A 20,151-nucleotide genomic window follows, 5' to 3' on the forward strand; every position below is an offset into this window, starting at 1 on the left:
GTGAGACAAGTGGAGTATCTTAGATGGCCACACAAGGCTTTTAAGAACCCGGACACTACTCACCAAAATAGAATGTAGAACGTTTTCCTTATAAACCGTCATGCCAATTGAACTAGACGTCCCGCGAGACCATGGTCCCCACGGCCCTAGCATAGGTATTTTTCAAAGTGCTCCAGAAGATTCTAACGTGCAGAAAGGGCTGTGACTCACTGCTCTGGTACACCTGTGCACACACCTTGGAAGCGCGGGTGCTCGGCCCTGGACATCACACCTCTGAAGGTACTTCCCACGAGTCCCGCCTTTAATTCTCCATCTCTGGAAAACCTAGTCAAACACACCAGCAAGGGCTAAGAAGCGACACTTGTCTTGTTTTATTTTTCAGGATTTCCAGAACCAGAGTTTCTATAGGACAAATAAAAAAATAGAAAAGTATGACACTCTTAAAAGGCAACTATCACAAACTCAGAAAAGGGGCTTCTAGGCCTGGAGAAAACGCGGAAGCGTCCCGGCCTTGGCACGCTGGTCCGCAGTGTCTGTGGAACAACAGGAATGAACATGTGTCCCCAGGTCTCAAGACCTGCGTCCCCCAGCGCAGCGTGAAGCAAGGAGGCTGTCCCACCCCACTAACTTGCCCAGTCCTGGACCTGGAAGGAAGCTGTCCCACCCCACTAGCTTGCCCAGTCCTGGAACCGGAAGCAGTCACTTGCTATCTTCCACACCGTGTTGCTGGGGGAGGCCTGGGCTGTCAGGATGAAGTTCTGGTTGAAGTCCCGCTGTTTGTTGCCCTCAAACTTCACTGTCCCACAGATCACAACAAGGACTGTGGTCTGGCTTGGGGTGGCTTCACCGTGAACGGGCTGGCAGTCTACCACGTTAATCTGGAACTCACTGGAAGGCAGCATTTCAAAAAACTCACTCAAGGATTCTTGTCCTGAAACCGCGTTTCCGTTCCACACGAGGGTGGCTGTGCCCATGTAGAGCCGGGACAACAGACGCCTGCGCTTGTCCATGGTGCTGTAGTAGATGTTGACAAACTCCTCTGCGGCTCGGCATGCCTGATCCACGTAGGTCTTGAAATCCACCAATGACATTTCTGGTTCTGCCGGAGGAGGCCTCTGCCAGGATGTTTCCTCCACCTCAGGAGCCAGGAGCTAGACGACAAGAGGGTTGAAGAGAACCCATTTTAGCAAATGCTAAAATCTGAGGTTTCCTAACAATGGAATCCCCTTTTCTTGGTGGCTGACAACTGTGTTATCAGCAAGACATAAAAGCTCAAAATACACGCACTGCAGAGATGGAACTAGGCTCGAATTCTAGGAATGCAAAATCTTAATAAACATCAGTTTGCTAATTTCTAAAGGGGAGTATCACCACTGTGGCGTAACGGTAATAAGAGAATTAAATGAAATAGTGTACATCAAATGCTTGGTAAAAAGCCTGAAAAATGGTAGCTATTATTACAATTTTAAAAATCTCACGTAACTTTGAAAGGCCAGTTTCTCCTCAAAGCATGGAAAAGGTGTGACTGCCCCTAGAGAAAAACGAAAATTGTTTATTCTGGGTAAAAACAGAGTATCACGTGGGAGGGTACAATGGTCATTGGCTCAGTTAAGTCCAGCCCATCACACAGCATGTGCTTGCCAGCTGGTGAGTCTAGGAGAGAGAAGTCAGGTTTCTTAAAAGTCTTAGAGAGCAAATGCCACAAGGACAAGACTGCAGCAGTGGCCACAATCCTCATGATAAACCATAAGAAGCAGACCTTGAGGCTGACAGGGAATCAGTAGGTAGGACACCTAATTTATGTGATCATTAATACCCGCCAGAAGCCCTGATAGCGCAGTAGTTAAAGCTATCGACTGCTAACCAAAAGGTCAATGGTTTGAAACCACCAGGGGTTCCCTGAGAGAAAGATGTGGCAGTCTGCTTTCGTATATTTACAGCCTTGGAAACCCTATGGGATTGCTATGACTGGGAATCGTCTTCATGGCAGTAGGTTTGGCTTGGTTTTTGGAAAATACCCACTAGGTAAGTCCTATGGAGTCACAACGGAAAGACAAGTTAGACTCGACAAAGTTCTATGGCCTAAAATGGAACAAACAGAATTTCAACTGTATCTGAAATGACACATTTCTTTTAAAATAATGAAAAAAGTTTTGAAATATAAACATTAATGTTTACTTTTTTAAGTGCAGAGGTACTATTACAGTTCTGTTTTTATTTGCATAATTAAAATGTTTCACTAAAACAACAACAAAAAAACCTGAAGTGGACAACGTAGCTAAATATTAGATGTGTCTAGATTTACAAACTAAGTGTTAAATAACTTTTTTCATCTAGGTTTTTTAAGATCTTCTAGTAAAAGATCTTAAAAAAAAAAAAAAAATCAGGGGCGGGACCAAGATGGCAGAGTGATCAGATGCTTCCTGTGAACCCTCTTACAACAAAGACCTGAAAAACAAATGAAAAGATTACATTTATGACAAGCTAGGAACCCTAAACATCAAAGGCAAAAGTGAGAAAATGAGGGGCACGGGGAGAGAGAGATGGTTCAGGAGCGGAGAGGAGTTGCTAGACCTGAATCGCCGGGAACCCTCAGGCACCATTCCCAGGAGTGGCTGTGGCGGGCTGGTAGTAGCCCTCAGCCGCAGTTTCCTCAGGGAAAAACATTCAGCTGCACAGCCTACTCACAGCTGCGGAACCAGAGAAGAATGGCGCTCTCAGCAAAAGCTAAGTGTCTGCGTGTACCTTACCACGCCCCCCTCCCCGAAGCCTGCTTCGGTGGCTGTTGATTTCCCTGGGCCTGAGATAGGTCCTGCTGTACCACCTGAGCCATTTTCCCAGCCTTGGAGAAGGAATAAATTCACAATTGGGGAAAAGATAATCTGCCAGCTCCATTAACCTGGGGAGCTTAGGACACAAGCGGCTCCTGTCCAGGCATAAACGGTCCGTGGACTGGGAATACCTTTCCCCCTTGCATGGACCTGTGTAGGCCTATTTCAGGAAAATAGGCCCTTGCTGGCAGACCGTAACTGTTTCAGCTGTGCTGTGGAGAGGTGGGTGTTTGATGTCTGACACTGCTTTGCCTGTTCAACAGGGTCCTCACCTACCCACATCAGGAGCCTAAGGACTGGTGGCTCTACTCAGGTCACCTATCCACCTGCGACTGGGGTCCAAGGATAACTGGTACCTCCCTCCCAGTCCTTACAACCAAAAGCACTAGGTGCCCAAGGTCCATCTGCAGAATCCACCCACCTGTGTGCTCTAGGGAACAGAGATGTGCTTTCCAAATGGACCCTCAGGGGATGGTTCTGAGCCCCCTACCTTGTTCAGAGCATGACCCCATGCTGCAACCAGATACTGGTACCTACACCAATCACTCTTGCCCCTGCTAAGGCTGTAGGACAGAGCCTGTACCACACACTTCATGACTAACTACCTGGACACCTGAGCAAAATCCACACAAGAAAAGTGAATGGACTCCTAGGCTGATATGCCTGATAACAGCTCCAGCCATCTGGTGACAGGGTGTTAGAGCTTCAAAGGCAAAAAAATCAAGCTAGCTCACTCAGTCAAGCTATTTGGGCATGTCAAAACAAAACAAAGCAAGAAGCCACGATACAGTAAGCAAACATAAGATAAACTAATAACTTTGGGTTTTTTAATATAATAATTTATAGATAGCTTGGAAACAAGAATCAATATCAAGCATATAAAGAAGCACACCGTGATTGCTTCAACAAGCTCCCAAAATAAAGAAGGAAACTTCTGGAAAGAGAGATATTCCTGGAATTACCAGAGGTAGAATACAAAAGATTAATATACAGAACTCTTCAAGACATCAGGAAGAAGATCAGGCAATATGCAGAACAAGCCAAGAAACACACAGATAAAGCAATTGAAGAAATTAGAAAGGTTATTCAAGAACATAATGAAAAATTTAATAAGCAGCACGAATCCATAGAGAAACAGCAATCAGAAATTCAGAAGATTAACAATAAAATTACAAAATTAGATAACTCAATACAAAGTCACATGAGCAAAATTGAGGAAGTGGAAGGCAGAATTTATGATATTGAAAATAAAGCACTTGCCACCAATATACTTTAAGAAAAATCAGATAAAAGAATTAAAAAACAAGAAGAAACCCTAAGAATCACGTGGAACTCTAGCAAGAGAAACAACCTACGAGTGACTGGAGTACCAGCACAGGGAGGGGTAACAGAAAAGAAAGAGAGAATTGTTGAAGATTTGTTGTCAGAAAACTTCCCTGACATCATGAAAGATGAAAAGATATCTATCCAAAATGCTCATCGAACTCCACATAAGGTAGATTTTAAAAGAAAGTCACCGAGACATATCAAACTTGCCAAAATCAAAGATAAAGAGAAAATTTGAGAACAGCTAGGGATAAGATAAAAGTCACCAACAAAGGAGTCAGTAAGAATAAGCCTGGACTACTCAGCAGAAACCATGCAGGCAAGAATGCAGTAGGATGACTTATATAAAGCACTGAGAGAAAAAAAACTGCCAGCCAAGAATCATATATCCAGCAAAACTGTCTCTCAAATATGAAGGTGAAATTAGGACACTTCCAGATAAACAGAAGTCCAGGGAATTCGTAAAAACCAAACCAAAACTACAAAAAATACTAAGGAGAGTTCTCTGGTTAGAAAACCAATAATATCAGATATCCATCCAAGCCTAGAACACAGGACAGAGCAATCAGATTTCAACCGAGACAGGGAAATCACAAAAATAAATCAAGATTAAAAAAACGCTCAAAACAGGGAAACAGCAAAATCATTATGTAAAAGAAGACAACCACGAAACAATAAAGAGGGACTAAGAAATGTAGTCATACATCTTTCATATGGAGAGGAAAACAAGGCAATACAAAGAAATAAAGGTTAGGTTTAAATTTAGAAAAATAGAAGAGTAAATACTAACGTAACCACAAGGAGACTAACAATCCTACTCATCAAAATAAAATACAAGAAAAAAACGGAAACTGAGAAGAAGAAAAATAAACTATAATGAATAAAAGGAAAAAAATACATAAACATAAGCTACTTAGCACAAAAAATTAAGTGGGAAAAAGAAACTGTCGACAACACACACACACAAGACATCAAAATGACAGGACTAAATTCATACCTATCCATAATTACACTGAATGTAAATGGAGTAAATACACCAATAGAAAGAAAGAAAGTGGTAGAATGGATTAAAAAAACACGATCCGTCTATGTACTGCCTACGAGAAACACACCTTAGACTTAGAGACAAAACAAAAACCTAAAACTCAAAGAATGGAAAAAATATATCAAGCAAACAACAATCAAAAAAGTGCAGGAGTGGCAATATTAATTTCTGACAAAATAGACTCGAAAGTTAAATCCACCACAAAGAACAAAGAACACTATATAATGGTTAAAAGGACAATATACCACGGGGATATGACCACATTAAATATTTATGCACCCAAAGACAGGGCTGCAAGATACATAAAACTAAGCATTGGAAAGTAAGATAGCTCCAAAATTACAGTCGGAGACTTCAACACACCACTTTCGGTGAAGGAAAGGACATCCAGAAAGAAGCTCAATAAAGACAGGGAAGATCTAAATGCCATGATCAACCAACTTCACCTTATAAACATAAACAGAACACTCCACCCAACAGTAGCCAAGTATAGTTTCTTTTCCGGTGCACATGTAACAATCTCTAGAATAGACCACATATTAGGTCATAAAACAAGCCTTAGCAGAATCCAAAACATTAAAATACTGCAAAGCATCTTCTCTGACCAGAAGACCATGAAAGTAGAAATCAGGAACAGAAAAAGCAGGGAAAAGAAGTCAAACACTTGGAAACTGAATGATACCCTGCTCAAAAATGACTGGATTACAGAAGACATTAAGTATGAAATAAAGAAATTCATAAAATCCAATGAGAATGAAAACACTTTCAGTCAGAACCTCTGAGACAGTGTGCAAGCAGTGCTCAGAGCTCATTTTCTATCAATAAATGCACACATCCAAAAAGAAGCGCCAAAATCAAAGAATTATCCCTACAACTTGGAACAAATAGAGAGCAACAAAAGAAACCCTCAGGCATCAGAAGAGAGCAAATAATAAAAATTAGAGCAGAATTAAATAGAGAACAGAACAACAATTCAAAGAGTTAATAAGACCAAAAGCTGGTTCTTTGAAAAAATTAAGAAAATTAATAAACCACTGGCCAAACTGAGAAAAGAAAAACAGGAGAGGGAGTAAATAACTCGAATAAAAAATGAAATGGGCAATATTAGGCCCAACTGAAATTAAAAGAATCATATCGGATTACTATGAAAAACTGTATTCTAACAAATCTGACAACCTATAAGAAATGGATTAACTTCTACAAACTACCTACCTAAACTAACACAAACAGAGACAGAATGACTAAATAAACCCATAACAAGAAAAGAGATTGAAAAGATAATCAAAAAACTCTCAACAAAAAGAGTCCTGGCCAGGAAGGCTTCACTGCAGAGTTCTATCAAACTTTCAGAGAAGAGTTAACACCACTACTGCTAAATGTATTTCAGAGCATAGAAAAGGATGGAATACTACCAAACTCATTCTATGAAGCCAGCATTTCCCTGATTCCAAAGCTAGGTAAAGACGCCACAAAAAAAGAAAATTACAGACCTATATCCCTCATGAACTCAGATGCAAAATTTCTCAACAAAATTCTAGCCAATAGAATTCAACAACATATCAAAAAAAAAAAATTCACCATGAACAAGTGGGATTCATACCAGGTATGCAGGGATGGTTCACATTAGAAAAACAATTACTGTAATCTATCATATAAATAAAAAACAAGAACCACATGATTTTATCGACTGATGCAGAAAAGGCATTTGACAAAGTTCAACACCCATTCATGATAAAAACTCTCAGCAAGACAGAAATAGAAGAAAAATTCCTCAACATAATAGAAGGCAATTATACAAAGCCAACACCCAACATCGTCGTAAATGAAGAGAGTCTAAAAGCATTCCCCTGGAAAACTGGAACCTGACTAGGATGTCCTTTATCACCACTCTTATTCAACATTGTACTGGAGGTCCTAGCCAGAACAATTAGGTTAGATAAAGAAACAAAGGGCATCCAAATTGGTAAGGAAGAAGTGAAAGTATCTCTATTTGCAGATGACAAGACCTCACACACAGAATACCCTGAAGAATCCTCAAAAAACTACTGAAACTAAGAGTTCTGCAGAGTATCAGGGTACAAGATAAACATACAAAAATCAGTTTGATTCCTCTACACCAACAAAAAGAACATTGAAAAGGACATCACCAAATCAATACCACTTACAGTAGCCCCCAAAATGATAACATACTTAGGAATAAGTCTTACCAAAAGATGTAAAAGACCTATACAAAGAAAACTACAAAACACTACTGGAAGAAACCAAGAGACCTATATAAGTGGAAAAATATACCTTGCTTGTGGCTAAGAAGACTTAACATTGTAAAAATGTCTATTCTACCCAAAGCCGTCTATAGATACAACGCAATTCCGATCCAAATTCCAACGACATTTTTTAATGAGATGGAGAAACAAATCACCAAATTCTTATGGAAGGGAAAGAGGCCCTGGATAAGGAAAGCATTACTGAAAAAGAACAAACTGGGAGGCCTCACTCTACTTGATTTTAGAACCTATTATAACACCACAGTAGTCAAAACAGCCTGGTACTGGTACAACAACAGATACACAGACCAATGGAAAAGAACTGAGAATCTAGACATAACTCCATCCACATATGAAAAAAAAAAAAATTTTTTTTTTTTTTATGAGCAGCTGATATTTGCAAAAGCCCAAAGTCAGTTAAATGGGGAAAAAACAGTCAGTTTAACAACTGGTGCTGGCATAACTGGAAATCCATCTGCAAAAAAGTCAAACAAGACCCATACCTCACACGATGCACAAAAACTAACTACAAATGGATCAAAGACCTAAATATATAATCTAAAACAATAAAGATCATGGAAGAAAAAATAAGGACAACACCAGGAGCCCTAACACATAATAGCATAAACAGTATGCGAAACATTACTAACAATGCAGAAGAGAAACTAGATAACCGGGAGCTCCTAAAAATCAAACACCTATGCTCAAGGACTTCACCAAAACAGTAAAAAGATTACCTAAAGACTGGGAAAAAGTTTTTAGCTATGACATTTCTGACCAGTGTCTAATCTCTAAAATCTACATGATACTGCAAAAACAACTACATAAAGACAAATAGCCCCATTCAAAAATGGGCAAAGGATATGAACAGGCACTTCACTGAAGAAGACATTCCAGTAGCTAACCGATACATGAGGAAATGCTCATGATCATTAGCCATTAGAGAAATGCAAATCAAAACTACAATGAGATTCCATCTCATTCCAATAACGGTGGCGTTAATCCAAAAACACAAAATAATAAATGTTGGAGCGGCTGTGGAGAGACTACAACACTTATACACTGCTGGTGGAAATGTCAAATGGTACCACCACTTTGGAAATCGATTTGGCACTTCCTTCGATTTTTAAAAAGCTAGAAATAGAACTGCCATAAGATCCAGCAATCCCACTCCTTGTAATATATCCTAGAGAAATAAGACCCTTTACACGAACAGATATATGCAACTCGTGTTTACTGCAGCACTGTTTACAACAGCAAAAAGATGGACGCAACCAAGGTGTCCATCAACAGATGAATGGATAAATTATGGTATATTCACAGAATGGAATACTATGCATCGATAAAGAACAGTGAGGAATCTGTGAAACATTTTGTAACGTGGTGGAACCTGGAAGGCATTATGCTGAGTGAAATTAGTCAGTTGCAAAACGACCAATTTTATGAAACCACTATTATAAGAACTCAAAAAATAGTTTAAACAGAGAAGAAAATATTCTTTGATTATTATGAGAGCGGGGAGGGAGGGAGGGAGAGGGGTTTTCACCAATCAGATAGTAGGTAAGAACTATTTTAGGCGAAGGGAAAAACAACACACAATACAGGAGAGGTCAGCACAATTGGACTTAACCGAAAGCGAGAAGTCTCTGAATAAACTGAATGCTTCGAAGGCCAGCGCAGCAGGGGTGCGGGTTTCGGGACCATGGGTTCAGGGGACATCTAACTTAACTGGCATAATAAAATCTATTAAGAAAATGTTCTGATCCCACTTTAGAGCACGGCTTCTGGGATCTTAAATGCTAGTAAGTAGCCATCTAAGATGCATCATAGCGACCCTATAGGACAGAGTGGAACTGCCCCACAGAGGGGTTTTCAAGGAGCGCCTGGCAGATTCGAACTGCCAACCCTTTGGTTAGCAGCCATAGCACTTAACCACTACGCCACCAGGGTTTCGCTGTGTCAATACAGAAGTGGAAACAGGAGTACACAGCAAGGTTACATAAGTTTTTATATGAGATATTGACTTGTTTTTAAACTTTCACTTAAAGCACTTAAAAAAAAAATCTTAACCTAGACCTTTTGTTGAGAACATGAATTCAGACTACAAGCCTCTAAAATCATGAGGCAATAAATTTCTGTTCTTATAAGCACCGCCCCCCAAAAAACCTTCTGACTCATGGCAACCGTGTACAGGACGGAACAGAATTGCCCTGTAGGGTTTCAAAGGCCGTGAATCTTTATAGAAGCAGACTGCCACATCTTTCTCCCATGGAGCAGCTAACAGGTTTGAACCATTAAGCTTTCACTTAGCAGCTAAGTGCGTCAGCACCGTGCCACTAGAGCCTGCTGTAATCATCAGCTAACAAAACAGATGACAGATTCCACATGGGGTGGAGAAAGAGACCTGGTCAGGTAGATTTAAGGGCTGGGAAAGGCACTGGCATCTGCCTCCAGTAAAGACCTGTGAAGAGCGGGGGGTGGGGGGTGGGGGGTGGGGGGTGGGGGAGCAGCCCTAGACATAAGAGTTGGGTCTTCCACAGACACTGGTCTTTCCACTTCCTCCACGGACCTCGATACCAGACATCAGTGCGCACTTACTCTGGGCTAGGTACTGTGATAGGGCTTTACACGCCTTACCTTCACTTAAGCATCACCATGCTGGATGAAAGGAGCCATGGTGGCACAGGGGTTAAGCACTCAGCTGCTAAACTTAAGGTTAGTGGTTTGAACTCATCTGCCTCTGCACGGGAGAAACCTGTTGCAGTCTTCTGTAAAGATTTACAGCCTTGGAAACCCCACCCGGCAGCTCTGCTCCGTCCTGGAGCGTTGCCAGCAGCTGGATAATGAATGGGTGAGGAGGACATTACACAACAGCTTTATAAATCAGAAAACAACAGTCTGGAACAAGATCACAACAGTAAGTAGATGCCTGATTTACCGTTCATAAAAACGTCTGTGGACCTTGAAAAATTTCAAAAGACTGCTGGCCTTTTATTTGCTCAAAGTTCCCTGCATTTTTTAACTAAAGCTGAATTTGTCTACTTGAGCTTAGCTCCAGGACAAGTGGTTTGAAAATTCCTTTCTGGAAACTCAGATTTCTCTTTCTGGAAGGCCCGACCATTACAAGGTCCACATTCCTCCTCATCCTGATGTCCCGTCAGTCCTCCATCGTCTCAATTCCATTGTCTCCGGACCTTCTCTTCAGTTGAGCCCCTGTTCCCCCACCTCTGCTTCCACTCACAATCATGTCCCCTCTCCCAATAAACGACCACGTCTCTTCGCTACGTTAATACAGAGCAATAATGAGACTGTGGAAAGTGGGATAAATGAAAATCTGTGAATACCGCCTCCTTTTCTCTGGGCTCCACATCACCGAATGCTGAGTGAGAAGATGCAACAGTTACACAGTTCTTCTGAGGCCTAAGAGCTGCTCCTCTACATGGCTCTCTCCTGCTCACTGCAATGCAAACTTACCGAGAGTTTCTCTCTGAACGCATGCTCTTCCTCCCGCACACGCAGAAACCTAACGCAGGCCTGCACTGATACCTCCTGATTTAGCGACAAAACCCGCGGGTTTCCCTTGACAGTGAAGCAAGGCTCGGGAATGCCCGTGTTCCTCTCCCTGTCTCTCGTGAATCGCTCCGCGTCCGCGCGTGGTCCCCAATGTACCAGATGGGGTCGGCGACCTACCTGTGCAGACCACATCCCGGGTCAGCGCGGGCGGAGAGGGTCTCCGCCTCCCTCGCCAGCGCGGGTCGGGGTGCGAATCAGCGACCCCCAGTGAGCGTGGGCGGGGAGTGGGGGGCGGGTAGGCGTCCGGGGTGGGCGGTGGGCGTCCCCGGGGGCCGGCGGGGCGGGGGCAGTGGGCGTCCCGGGGGGGCGGGGCCGTCTCCGGTGGGCGGGGGGAGTCCCCGTGGGGCGGGGGCGTCTCCGGTGCGCGGGGGGCGGTAGGAGTCCCCGGGGGCGACGGGGCGGGGACGGGGGCGTCGCGGACTGCAGGTCTACCGAGAGGCCCGGCAGCTGAAGGTCACGGGTGGGACTGCCGAGGCTCTCAGCTCCCCCATGACTCACCTGTGGGGGGCGCGGGAAGAGCCGCCCTCTTTTCCTCCAGCGGGGCTCACTCAGCTGGATCGCCGGGGCCCTAGGCGGCGGCGGCGACTGGCGGCCGGAGGCGCCCCCGGCGGCTCCCGGTGCAGATTCCCACTGGAGGCCCGCCTTGCGTGACCGGCAGCTGAGTGAACCAATGGGAAGGCTAGTCGGAAGGTAGCCCCGCCTAGGTGTGGCGGGAAGAGAGCCGCGGTTTCCGGGCGGGGGAGGGTCCAGGCAACGGCAGCGCTCGAGCTTTCATTGGTCCAACCGGGTCACAGACTCCCGTCCAAATAGTTAGGTGAGATATCGTTGATTGGATAAAGTTTCCAGGCCCCGCCCCCGGAGCCGAGGCCGCCCACTTGTGATGCTCTGCCGGAGAGGTTCATGCGCGCACGCTCAACTGCAGCTGGGGGTTCCGGTTCCGGGGCATGTGACGCCCCGCGACTTGTGCATCCGGGGCAGCCCACTGAGGCGCTCAGTCAGACATCGCGTGTGGTCGCCGGCGTGCGGCGCCGGGAGCACGTGCACCCTCCGAGAGGGTAATTATCTGCCCAAGCGGTGACCCGAGCGGGCGCTGCCGTTTGTAGCTTGAGGCCCTTGGAGTTGACGGGCTGAGGGGTTGGGAAGGTCTTCTGGTAAGCGGGGACCCAGGAGCCCCGGCTGAGCAGTGGTTACAGGGCTCGGCTGCTAACCGAAAGGCCCGCGGCTGGAGCCCGCCGGCCGCTCTGAGGCACCCGGACGAGGCTTCCGTGAGCTTGTCGTTAGGTGCTGTGGTGCTGTCCGGCTCATAGCGACCCTGAGGCAAGGGACGGAGCACGGCCGGCTTCCGTGCCGGCGCCCCGGCCTGCTGCTGTGAACCCGCCGGTGCAGCCGCCGCGTCCGCGCGCCTCGCCGAGGGTCTGCCTCTCTCCGCTGACCCTCAGCCGAGCATGATGCCCTCCCGGGACCGGGCCCTCGTGGTAACGTGTCCACAGTACCAGAGACGGAGCCTCCTTATCCTCGTTTCCCAGGAGCGTTCTGGCTGCACTTCTGCCAAGACGAATTACTGCCTCGGAAGTACTGTGGGGCAGGTCAGCACGTCCTGTAGGGTCGCTGGGAGTGGCATTCAAGTCCAGGGCAACGGATTTGGTCTCGGGAAACTGCCTAAAAGTGAGAAGAGGGTCGAGGATGGGGATGAGGGCGTGGGTAAAGCTGGGAACTGGCAAAAGGGCGCCAAAGGGCAGTTTACCTTCTGCGTCTTGAGAACCGAGGGGCTCCTTCCTTCACTCCATACTTATGGTGCCAGCTGTGGCTCAGAGCTTGGCTGGTGGCTTGATTCTGTGCTCCAGCTTTCCAAACTAGCTGTCTGGAACTTCAGCTGACCAATATGGAATCATTTGGTGAAAATAAAAGTGTGAATAAAACACGTTTGGACTTCAGGCGGAAGATTCTGAGCTCCACTTGCTGACCCTTAGATGCGATATCGGATCCACCAGGTGTTCCTTGGAAACTATGGGGCAGTTCTCTCTCCTGTGGGGTCACTGAGGGTTGGAATTGACTCGATAGCAACGGGTTTGATTTTTTTGGTTTAAAGGTGAGGGAGCATTCTGGGCATGGGCTAGGTTCAAGGATTTTGCAGTGTCCTTTTAGGGCGTGTATTCATCGGAGGGATGCTTTTTTGGTGTCCTCAGCCTTGAGTTTGCTCGCGTTGCTCAGAGAACCCTTGCTCTCAGATTTCAAGACGAGCTTAGAAACCGGGTGGGCTGTTTAGTAAAGATGGGCTACTGAAATCAAGTAGGTGAAGGAGGTTTGGATTGTAAGAAGTAAGCTGGAGGCTGAGTAGAAAGGTCGAATGAGCGTCTTTGGAGCAGTGCTCATACCAGCATTTCTTTATGAAGCCCAGGACAGTGAGGTCAGGGTTCGCTGTGCACAAGTCCATATCCCAGCACCAGTGGATGAAAAGAAAGCTGATTACTCTGTGCTCACTAGGTTGAATGTTAGGCTGCTTTAAGTTTCCCTGTATTCCCCTTTTTTCATAACCCTTTGAGGAAGGTGTTATTATTCCTGATATTATAGACGAGGAGGCTGAGAGAGAAATGAAATTAGCAGCCTGGAGTTACAGAGTTGAGTTAGACCTAAAAAAGCTGAACGGGACAACGTTTGTCCATCTCCAATGCCTTGTAAATACAGAGGACTTTGTCCCCAAGAGGCAGCAGAGCCAGCAGTGGGTAGGAAGGCAGGGACCTTTAAGACCTGTGTCTAGCATCTAAAATTGTGCCTAACTCACAGCAAGAGCTCAATAAATACTGTTTGAATGAATAGGCTTTGGTGCAGGACAGGCCTGAGTTCAAATCATTGCTCTACAACATTGCAATTGTGATGACCCCTCCCCCAAGTCTACTCCCCCTTCTCTTGGAAGCCCCGCTAGTTGTTATTCCCCTGCAGTCCTTGCATTTGGGAGTTTAGGGCCACGCCTGGCCCTCAGGCACAGGGTGCTGGCACTGTGCCCCAAGCAGAACTCAGGGATGGTGGGAGACCCAGTCAGGGCCACCAAGCCTGGAGAAGGTGGTTGCTCAGGGGTGCTGGGAAAGAAATGTTTTCTCTCTCTCTGGACTTGTGGTGTGTGGATGGCACTGCGACAACCATCTTTCCCCCCGAGGGGAGCCCCATGCCCATGAGACAGACATGAGAGATGGGAAGAAATCAGGCACTCGATGACTGTGTTAAGATCCTGAGTCAAACCAGCCCTGAAGTTTGGACTTTGCAGTTTCAGGAGCTAGTAAAATATCCTTCATTTTTCATGCTATTTAAAGTTGGGCTTTACGTTACTTATAATTTAACTAGTATACCTAGTAGAGGTGACTGGTGGGTTGACTAGGGGATCATGTAAACTAACCTCTCTGAGTCTCAGCTGCCTCACCGGAGAATGAGGACAATAATAATACCCATTTTCTTGGGCAGATGCGAGCAGCGAAGGAAGCAATGCTTGGCACAGAGCCTGTCCTAGATTAAGCACCCAGGAAACACCACCAAGGCAGAATTATGCTTAGACAGTTTGCACTGACAGCAACTTCCTGATTTGCCAACAAGCTCTCCCTCCAAAGACTGGCTTTTAAGCATGGGACAAGTGTATTGACAAATTAGCTGGATTTATCACCAAATCACATTGGCACCTTCTAGAAAATGAAGCCTCTCTTAGAGCAGAGGCCCCGTTTGCAGCCTGGAGCCTCTCCAGGGAGGGAGGACACATCTACGTGCGGAGCCTCTGGCAGCTCTGAAGACAGGCCTGACTTAGGATGTTTATGCCTGAAGGACAGGGTTGATCTCCCCTGTTGTCGGTGTGTGTCTGCTGCAGGACCTAGCAGCACGTGTTTGCCTTAAGAGGCTTGGAGCTGGGCCACCTGCATTGGCACTGATAACAAATCTTTTTTTTTTTTAATCTTTTCCTGATTTATTTGTTTCAGAGATTGCCATTTGAGGGCAGAAGGTAGAACTGAGAGCCTCTCGTACCCAGGGGGCAACAAGACTAAAGCTTCAGCAGGGCCATCAAGCTGCCGAACGACCAGGCGAGCCAGGGCTGTAGTTCTGGGAGGTCACTTGGGGACCCCACTTTTGGGGAGACTTTTCTGGAGGCCATGGAAGAAGCATATCATATGGGGCAGACAGGGTTTTGTGAAATCCTAGCTCTGCCACTCTGCCTCCTCTGTTCCTCGGTGACTTTGTGAAATGGGAGTGGGAATGCCGTAGTAGTTAAATGGCAGCGCATCGTGGAGGCACCACTGGGAGTGTTTGCCTCGCCTACAAGGATGCCCTTTGTTTGAGAATGTTCTTGGAATCATTGCTGATTGGGTTGCAGGTGGAAGTCTCTCCAGCTGAGCCATCAGATTCTCTTTCCCGGAAACCTGGAATTGTGGGAGCCAGAAACTGCTAATAAGCTTCAGGTGTGGCTGGAACTGAATATGGATATTTATTGGGGTTGATTGTTCGCAAGTAACAGAAACCAGTTTTGGCTAATGTAGGCCAGAGGTGTTTACTGGAAGCCTGCAGGTGCTTGCTGAGCCAAGGCAGGGCTTGGTAAGACTCCTGGGGTCTGGGGAGCAGGAACTGGGCAGTGGGTGCTTCAGGTGCTACCTCGGACAAATTTCTAGCCATTGGGATCCTCCACTCAAGATTCAGATTCCTGGGAGACAGAGAGCTGCATTGGCCTAACTCCAACCATGCGCCACCTGCCGCTTGGCCAGGAAGGGGTGGGGCAGCTTGACAGCCAGTCCCACTGAGGAGAGGAGAGGAGAGTTCCTGGGATTCTTGGAAGGCAGAAAGAACTGAGGCCAGTAGCGCCTGTAGGTTGGGAGCTGGGTGGCCATGAGGACAGACGAGATAATGAAGCAGAGTCAAAAGGCCACGTGATCTGAGAGAGTGCTGGAGTAGGGCGCACCCACGCAGGCATAGGCACATGAGCTCTTGGTGAACAGCTGCCTTGGTTCCCAGTGTTTTTTTGTTCCTTGTTGTGGCAAGTGTTATTTTCCAAAAAACGGGCACAGAAATGTTTCTGGTTCCATGTGCTTGTCCAAACCTTGCCTTGCCGTCCCCACCAGGAGATGGTGTCTGTCCCCTTCCCTTGGATCTGGTCAGGCCTGGGGACCCAGTGAGGCAGGCCCAACTCACAGGGTTCAGAGGAAATGGTTGTGTGTGAGGTTAGGTCATAAAAGGGGGTGCGGCTCTGCCCAGCTGTCTCTTCATACGCTCATCCATGAACCCAGCTACCGTGAGTAAGCCCAGAGCACCTGTGGGCAAGCACAGAAATGAAGACCCAAAGCTTCCACCCAGCTGAGCCACCCACTGCCCAGCCAACGGCAAGCACCAAGTGGCCGGTTGTGTGAGTGCGCTATCTTGGAGGTGAGTGGGCCTGTCCCCTGAGCCCTGACCGAGCTGCAGGGGCATGAGAAAGGAAGTGACGATTGTTTTCTTAAGCCACTACATTTTGTGGTGATTTGTAATGAGCAAGAGAACCAGAGCCGTTTGCGTTACTGTTCTCCAAGTCTCCAGGAGAGCCCCGCGTGGCAGTACCTTCTTTTTGAATTTGTGTCTGTATGAAAGGAGTTTGCCACTTGCACTAAAGGAACCTGAGGACAGGGCTCCGAGAGGCCTTGCAAGGGGATGCACCAAAGAACTCGCAACAGTCCCGAGGCGGTTTCCCTACCTAATCTTGAAAATGAATCCACTGGGCAGAGAATGAGTCATTTCAAACCGGCTCGTAAGACTGCGCCGTAGGATGGGTGTCAGTTTATTCATCCATAGGCACAAGTAGCTGCCAGGGCCAGAGCGCTCATGTTGCTAGGCGAGCTTGTTCTCTCTGCAGGAGCAGATGGAGGCAGGCATCCTCGGCGTCATCAGTGAGCAGCTCTGTGAGGGTGGATCAGAGCAGGAAGGGACGATGGCCAGTAGGGTCCTGGGGTTGGCTGTATCAAGCTGACGTGGCCAGATGGATCTACCTTTCCAGTGAGGACAGCAGCTGGCAGCAGTGGGATCTGAGACCCACACTGAGTCCGCTGACCCTGGCTCCCTCCCACCAGCACTCCTATCTTGTCTCTGTAATAGCCCTTCATCCCCCCATCTTTTTGTGTTTCTAAGCTCTGGCTGTGGGTATCGGGACACATTCCCTCACATAGCCTGGCAGGCCAGAGCCTCGTTTCTCTTCAAGGTGACATTGCATTTGTCGGCTGGCTTGACTCTCAGGGGACAGTCTTCTCTGCTTCTAAGCAGGTTCCGTGACCTAATGTGCAGGAAGTGCCTAGTACGTAGTGAGTTCTTCTAGAGGCAGGTCCAAAGTGAGGATTCAGAGTAAGTCATCTGGGAGGGGCGGGGAATGCCAGTAGGGGAGTTGGGTGTTGAGGAAGGAGAAGAGAGCTTGACCAGCCAGCCCCACCGTGAGTGACTAGAGCCTGATCGTGCTGTGGGACTCTGAAGACAGCATGGAACACACCTGAGAATTATCCCGCCTGGCAGAGGCAGGGGAGGGTGCAGAAGCTGGAGTAGTTATAGACCAACTCCCGAGAGCCGAGGGCTGCTGGGTGGGTGTCATTGCCCTCGTACTCCTGACCCTTCTGGCAGGAGAGGTGGAGAGGCATCCCTCCCACAAGTCTGGAGTAGAAACTGTCAGGCGTTTGGGACTCAGCTGAGTTCCCTGACATGGGAACCCGGGGGCTGGCAGGCACCAACTGTTACAAGCAGGCCCTGGGTGACCAGCAGACTCAGTGTTTCTTACGTGTGACATTTGGTGACATTAGGTGTGACTTTGAGGTGGCTGGTGCTGGGCGCCCCGCCATCAGACTCCCAGTCAAGCGGGCCAACCTCAGGTCTGGGGCGTGCTGTGCCTATGTACCCTGAGCTGACACACAGAGGAAGAGTGAGGGGCTGGTGGTCCCCACCCTCGCGAGCTGACCTGGGGGATGAGACCTGTAAACACACTGTCACGGAGGACATTGTGAGAAGTGGCTGCCCTGCTTTACTTCCTCAAAAATTCCCCTCAAATGCCACCTCCTTGAAGGCACCTTCTTTGGGCCCTGCATCTGGAAGTGACGTGGCTTCTCTGTGCTTCATGATATATGGTCTCTACCGGGCAGTTCTTTCAGCTCCCCCAACTGTGAGAGTGACACAGCACAGCCACAGCCCCCAAGTTGTGAGGTTCCCCGCTTTGATCATCCTGCACTGAATTCTGACGTTCAGGGTGCTTTCTCTGGAGCCGTTCTCACACTCTAGGAGGACAAAGCTGAAAACATGGGGATTTGGAGCCAGACAGACCTGCATACTCCTGCGGGTCCTCTAACCCTGCAGGACCTGGTCTCCTGTCTGTGGCCTCAAGCTGTCGCACCCAGTCTCAGTTTCCATTTTCCCTCCTTTCCTAATTGGGATGTCTTCTCCCTTCTAGTCCAGAATGGGGACGTGCTCCCAGTATCCTGGACTAGCATCCAATTCCTAGGTCCTCTGCAGTGAGGCACCAGGTGGGGCCCCCCCGCCGCCCCCCCCCCCGCCCCGCTCGTGCTCCCAGGCTGCCCTCTCCCAGGCCTGTGCCTGGACACCCTGTCCCCACTTCCGTACAACAGATCCTCCCAGCCTTCAGCATAGCCGCCTTGTCCGAGCCTCCTCACTTCCCCAGAATGTACTTGCATCTAACGCTGAGCTTTTCCAGCGCCCCCTTTCAGCATTTCTTTCCTGCAGTCTCACCAGTTATAATTATGTGTGAGGGGGTCTTATCTCCCCGCAGGGCTTGGTGAGCCCCTTAGGCTCAGCCTGTTTGCCCAGAGTAGCTGACTGGCAGAGGTTGGAGAGAAAGCACCTCCTAGCCTGGAGATGCTGGAGTATCCAGGTAGGGCTCCATGGGAGAGGATGAGGTGTGTGGCCTGGACCTATGAGAGGATTCCAGGAGGCATTCAGAGTCTTAGGAGCTTCAGAACTTCCCTTGTCCCCCAGCACTCACCTCCCTCTCCAGGCCACGGACTTGGTCCTCAGCTGGGGCAGGCTGGAAATGCCACACCCCAGGGCAACCTTCAACCAGTGACCAGTGGAAGTGGGGGGATAAACACTCAGGCTTCTAGGCCCCCGACTGAGGCCACTCCCAGGTGGGCTCTACACCCTCCCTCTGAGGCCCCTGGGGGATGGAGCCCGATGGCTCTAGGGGAAGCTGGATCATTGACACATTCAGTACTGACCCCTTCCCTTCCTTGGCTCACCCCGACTCCCTAGCTGGGGCACTCTGAAATCACCTCTCAGATAAACCTTGTGCACTGACCTTACTGTCGGGGGTCTGCTGCTAGGGGAACCAGCCTAAGACCGTGAGCACCAGCAAGACTCAATATTAAAACTCCTGGGGCCTCTCTGGAGGTACTTTCTGATCCCCTGAAGGGGTCAGTATCTTGGTTATCTGTGCGGCCAGCTCAACCAGGGCTAACAAACTAATGCAGTGCTACTGAAACCTTAGGGGCCTTGTTAACAGATGGGTTCTAGCACCTTACCCCGGGATTCTGATCCCAGAGGATGGTGAGGTCAGGTACAGGCGCTCTCCAGCCAGGCCGGCTTACCGCTGCTGGAGCTCTCTCCTAGCAAGCCATCGCACCGCGGACAGGCCCCAGCTGCGCCCCCCGCGTGGGTCTCCCCGCTTCTGGTGATAACAACGACCCCAAAGCCAACCCTGCAGTCCCTGTTCCTCCCGTTGTTTTAAAGCAACAGAGCGGCTTGTCTGTCCAGCACAGGGGCCTGCTGCACCCACCACTCTGTGCTGCGATCCCGAGTTGCTATTCCAGAGGCCGCCAAGCGATGGCGCGCTCGACCGCGAAACGAGAGCCGCTGTCCGCGCCTTCAGAGCCGGGGGGAACGGAGAACGTCCACTGGGCTCAGGCACCTGGGGAGCACGAGCGCCTTTGGGCCAACAGACGCACGCTTCCTTTCCCGGAGCAGACGTCGGAGATCCTGGGCAAGTCTGAGAGTCTGTCTTGTCTTGGCAGGTGGCGTGCACAGGGGGGCGTTTAGAAGAAGTTTCAGAAACGTTTAGGGGAAATTAGATGCCCCTTTGCCTCCCCAAAGCGGTAGAGGTTTATTGTCTGGAACTGTTTAGAAGCTC

General features: G+C 48.1%; 1 protein-coding gene across 4 annotated transcripts; it reads right to left on the reverse strand.

Moving 5' to 3' along the window:
• Nucleotides 1-348: 348 nt before the first annotated feature.
• Nucleotides 349-11,670, reverse strand: NXT1 (nuclear transport factor 2 like export factor 1). 4 transcript variants are annotated; one of them, XM_010591496.3, is made up of 4 exons: nt 11,538-11,670; nt 10,941-11,156; nt 1,484-1,531; nt 349-1,151 (listed from the first exon to the last, which is right to left on the reverse strand). In XM_010591496.3, the coding sequence occupies exon 4, from the start codon at nt 1,089-1,091 to the stop codon at nt 669-671; it is 423 nt and encodes a 140-aa protein (XP_010589798.1). In that variant the 5' UTR covers nt 1,092-1,151; nt 1,484-1,531; nt 10,941-11,156; nt 11,538-11,670; the 3' UTR covers nt 349-668. The 4 variants fall into 4 exon arrangements, with proteins under 4 accessions (XP_010589798.1, XP_010589797.1, XP_003411703.1 ...); XM_010591495.3 differs by lacking the exon at nt 10,941-11,156 and having other exon boundaries at nt 11,538-11,654; XM_003411655.4 differs by lacking the exons at nt 1,484-1,531; nt 10,941-11,156 and having other exon boundaries at nt 11,538-11,644.
• Nucleotides 11,671-20,151: the final 8,481 nt, after the last annotated feature.

This window comes from Loxodonta africana, chromosome 24 (genome assembly GCF_030014295.1).
Source record: "Loxodonta africana isolate mLoxAfr1 chromosome 24, mLoxAfr1.hap2, whole genome shotgun sequence".
NCBI classification, from domain to species: Eukaryota; Metazoa; Chordata; class Mammalia; order Proboscidea; family Elephantidae; genus Loxodonta; species Loxodonta africana.